This window comes from Phaethon aethereus (assembly GCF_964289735.1).
Source record: "Phaethon aethereus genome assembly, chromosome: 7".
NCBI lineage: Eukaryota > Metazoa > Chordata > Aves > Phaethontiformes > Phaethontidae > Phaethon > Phaethon aethereus.
In genome coordinates, this window is record NC_138583.1 from 41,265,476 (window position 1) to 41,268,931 (window position 3,456).

The 3,456-nt window shown below is 44.9% G+C and overlaps 1 protein-coding gene across 1 annotated transcript in view; it reads left to right on the top strand.

Annotated features, from left to right (window-relative positions):
- PWWP2B (PWWP domain containing 2B) overlaps positions 1 to 2,977 on the top strand; it is a gene marked incomplete at its 5' end in the record, with an annotated part of 8,695 nt that extends 5,718 nt beyond the window's left edge. The window contains one exon of the mRNA XM_082002513.1: positions 1,292 to 2,977. Coding sequence (XP_081858639.1) covers positions 1,292 to 2,927 — 1,636 coding nt within the window. The 3' untranslated portion in view covers positions 2,928 to 2,977. The remainder of the gene's footprint in view (positions 1 to 1,291) is intronic.
- Positions 2,978 to 3,456: the final 479 nt, after the last annotated feature.

A 3,456-nucleotide genomic window follows, 5' to 3' on the forward strand; every position in this document is an offset into this window, starting at 1 on the left:
TGAAGAGCTGGGGAAGATGCTGGCAGCCCGAGGGCCTGGGTGGAGGGAGGAGGCTCCTTCCCCATCAGCGAAGGCACAGCAGTGACTTTGTGCTCCTCTTGGTAAGAGGATGTGTGACTGAGTGGCCTTCAACTTTTTTTTGGTGCCCTTCTGCATAATGGTTGCCAAAGTCCTCTCTGTAACATCACCAAGAAACTCATCTCTTGCTAGGGTTGGAAGGAAAACGATGGCTAGCAAGGAGGGAATGTGACATCCTAAACTAAAACTAGTGTTTGGTCTGTAACTGTTCTCCATCTCTTTGTGGCTTCTTCGTAGCTCACCCATACAGCTTTTTGTTATTATTAAAAAACCTGAAACACTTCACTGATGGTGTACTCTCTACAGAAGTATCTCTGGAAAGCCAAGACAGCAAGTATTGCCCATTCTGAGTCAGTGTGTCAGGGCAAATATTTGGCCAAGTGCTGTGTTAGCATAATGTTTCTCATGTCAGGTCAAGGGCATAAATTTTGGTGCAGAACCCCAGAGACATGAATCGCAGTTGTGTGTTTCAGGGGATTTGCTTTTGCCAATATCTGTGCAAGATGTTGTATGCAAATTTTGGTAGCCTGTAATGAGACTCGGCATTGGACAATAGTACATCGTCATTCTTAATCTTGCTATTTTGAAGTAGTAGTGTATTCCTTATTTTAACAAATAAACTCATCTATGGAGAGACTGGAGGCTGGGGAGCAGAGCTGTGTACTGGTGAACCTGTGACTTGAAAGTGCAGGTTATCCATGTGAGTCAGGATGTTCAGATTTTGAATGAGAAGCTGAAAAATCAGCCGTGCAAGTACAGTGTGAAGAAAAGAAGTTTAATAGCTCCCAGAAGGCTTGCGTAATCTGTATCGCAGCCCTCCTCATGGATTTACCAGCCTGCTGATAAAATAAACTGCTTTGTGTGGTAAAACTTGAAACTTCTTAGAGCAAAACTGTGTTCATGGAAATAGAGATTTTGATCTCTGTGCCTGTTCTGGGAGAAGAGTAGGACACTCTTCCTAAAGTTTGAAATGCTGTTATTTTTTTCAGTGGCAGAATTGGCTGCCTTGTCTTAAAAGTCAAGGGAAAGTGTTGCATTCTTAGCATGAGGAAGTTGTGGGAAGGGGTTTTTGGGGTTTTGTTTAGTGGGTTGTTTTGGGTTTTTTTAAAAGAAATTAGCATGTTTGTTCTGCACAGTCTTCCAGAGAAGCACCTTTCCAACATCCTGACTCTCTGTGTCTCTTTCCCTCCCTGTCCTTCTCGCTCTGTTTTAGGTCCGGATTGTTTTGTCTCCCTTCCTCCTTCCCCAAGCACGAGGACCCTCCTGCTGCCGCTTGTGCTAACGGAGTTGCTGACGGCGGAGATGCTGTGCAGGGTGAGACTGAGCCGCAGCCCGCGGGTGAAAAGCCTCCCAAAGGAAATGGTGATGAGCAAGTACCCCCCCTCCTGCCTCCTCCACCGCCTGGCAGCCTTCCTCCTTACCCCCCCTACTTCGAGGGTGCTCCCTTTCCTCGTCCGCTGTGGCTACGGCACACGTACAACCAATGGGTTCCTCAGCCACCGCCACGGACTATAAAGAGGACGAGGAGGCGTTTGTCACGGAATAGAGACCCAGGAAGGCTTATCATGAGCACTATCAGGCTACGGCCAAGACAGGTGCTCTGTGAGAAGTGTAAAAACACTCTGAACCCCGAGGATGCGAACACAGCTAGGCAGAACGCTAAAACCAGGAGGAAGCTGAGCATTCAGGACAAAGAGCAGAAGAAGCACAGTGACTCCGACTACATGGAGAAAAGGAACAAAAGAGAAAAGAGAGAGGATGACAAATTTTCTGGGGAACTAGTACATCGAACACCAGTTATAAAAATATCCTACAGTACTCCACAAGGGAAAGGCGAAGTTGTAAAAATCCCTTCACGGGTTCATGGCTCAGTCAAACCGTTTTGTCCAGAACGAATATTGCAGAATGGAGGGGAGGACCAAGAGGAGACCAGAGACTCTGAACGGTGTCGAGAAACCAAATGTTTAATGGACAAGTCAGCAGGCAGCCAGCTTGCTTCCATTCCAAAACTGAAGCTCACGCGGCCAGTGCATTCCAGTGCGGATGTCCCACCCCCAAAGATACGGCTGAAGCCCCATCGCGTAAATGATGGTCAGAGTGTTTCAATTTATAAGGCAGAACTTATTGATGAAATAAATGTCCTTCAGAACAGCAGGGAGTCCAATCCCGGCACATTTTACAATGATGAATCCACAGACAGAAGTTTAGCTGAGGTATCTTCAGGGAGTTCAGGTGAAGATGAGGACTTTAAAAGATTTCCCCAAGGTAAAGATGGACATGATAACTTGGCTTTCCTTATGAATTATCGTAAAAGAAAAGCAGATTCTTCTAGCTTATCAGTGTGTAGTAATGACAGTCTAGACGAATCCAAGTCTTCTAGTTCAGAAGTAACATCACCAGAAATGTGTGACTTTTTGCCTGGTGATGATGCATCTGTCTCTTCATCTTCAAAAGATGAGCGTAAAATTGTGCCGCCACTAACAGTTAGACTGCATACCCAAAGTGTGTCTAAATGTGTCACAGAAGATGGAAGAACTGTTTCAGTGGGGGATATTGTTTGGGGTAAAATTCATGGTTTTCCATGGTGGCCAGCACGTGTTCTTGACATAAACCTTAGCCAGAAGGAAAACGGGGAACCTTCATGGCGAGAAGCTAAAGTATCATGGTTTGGTTCTCCAACGACTTCATTCTTATCTGTTTCAAAACTCTCTCCTTTCTCTGAATTTTTCAAACTGAGATTTAATCGCAAGAAGAAAGGGATGTACCGGAAAGCTATCACAGAAGCTGCAAAGGCAGTAGAGCATCTGACTCCAGAAATAAGAGATCTCTTAACACAGTTTGAGACATAACTTTGCCTCCAGTATCAGGTGAGTTCTTGCTGGACTAATGCTTCCTGTGAAAAACCTCCTTGTGTTTTTTAACCTGTGTTAAGGTTCATTTGCATTTGTTTTTCCTTAAAAAATGAGGTGGACAATCGTTAAATGCCTGGCTGTTAGTTGGTGGTGGTAATTTGAGAGGTAGTAAGGGCCTTTAGTTCCAAACCTTTGAGAGGACCGTGGGAATTGGAGCCCCTGCTTTCGGAGGGGACTACAAAACAGTTGGCATTGTGAGGCAGCAAGCATCCCTTGCTCCAAGAGCTAATAAAATGGTAGTTGTGTATTAGCACCATTTACAGCTAGGATGTGGTGAGTATTGAGGATTTTATTTGTGTTAAAGCTAATCCTGTGTGGCTGGAGGGCTAACAGCTCCTAGACTTTTAAGTTTCTTTGAAATATCTCTTGGTTCAAAGAACTAGAAGTCTTCATGGATTTGAGATTATCATATCTAGGTACTGATGCCCAGCAGTTACTCATAACAGTTAAGGACTCCTGGAGGCCC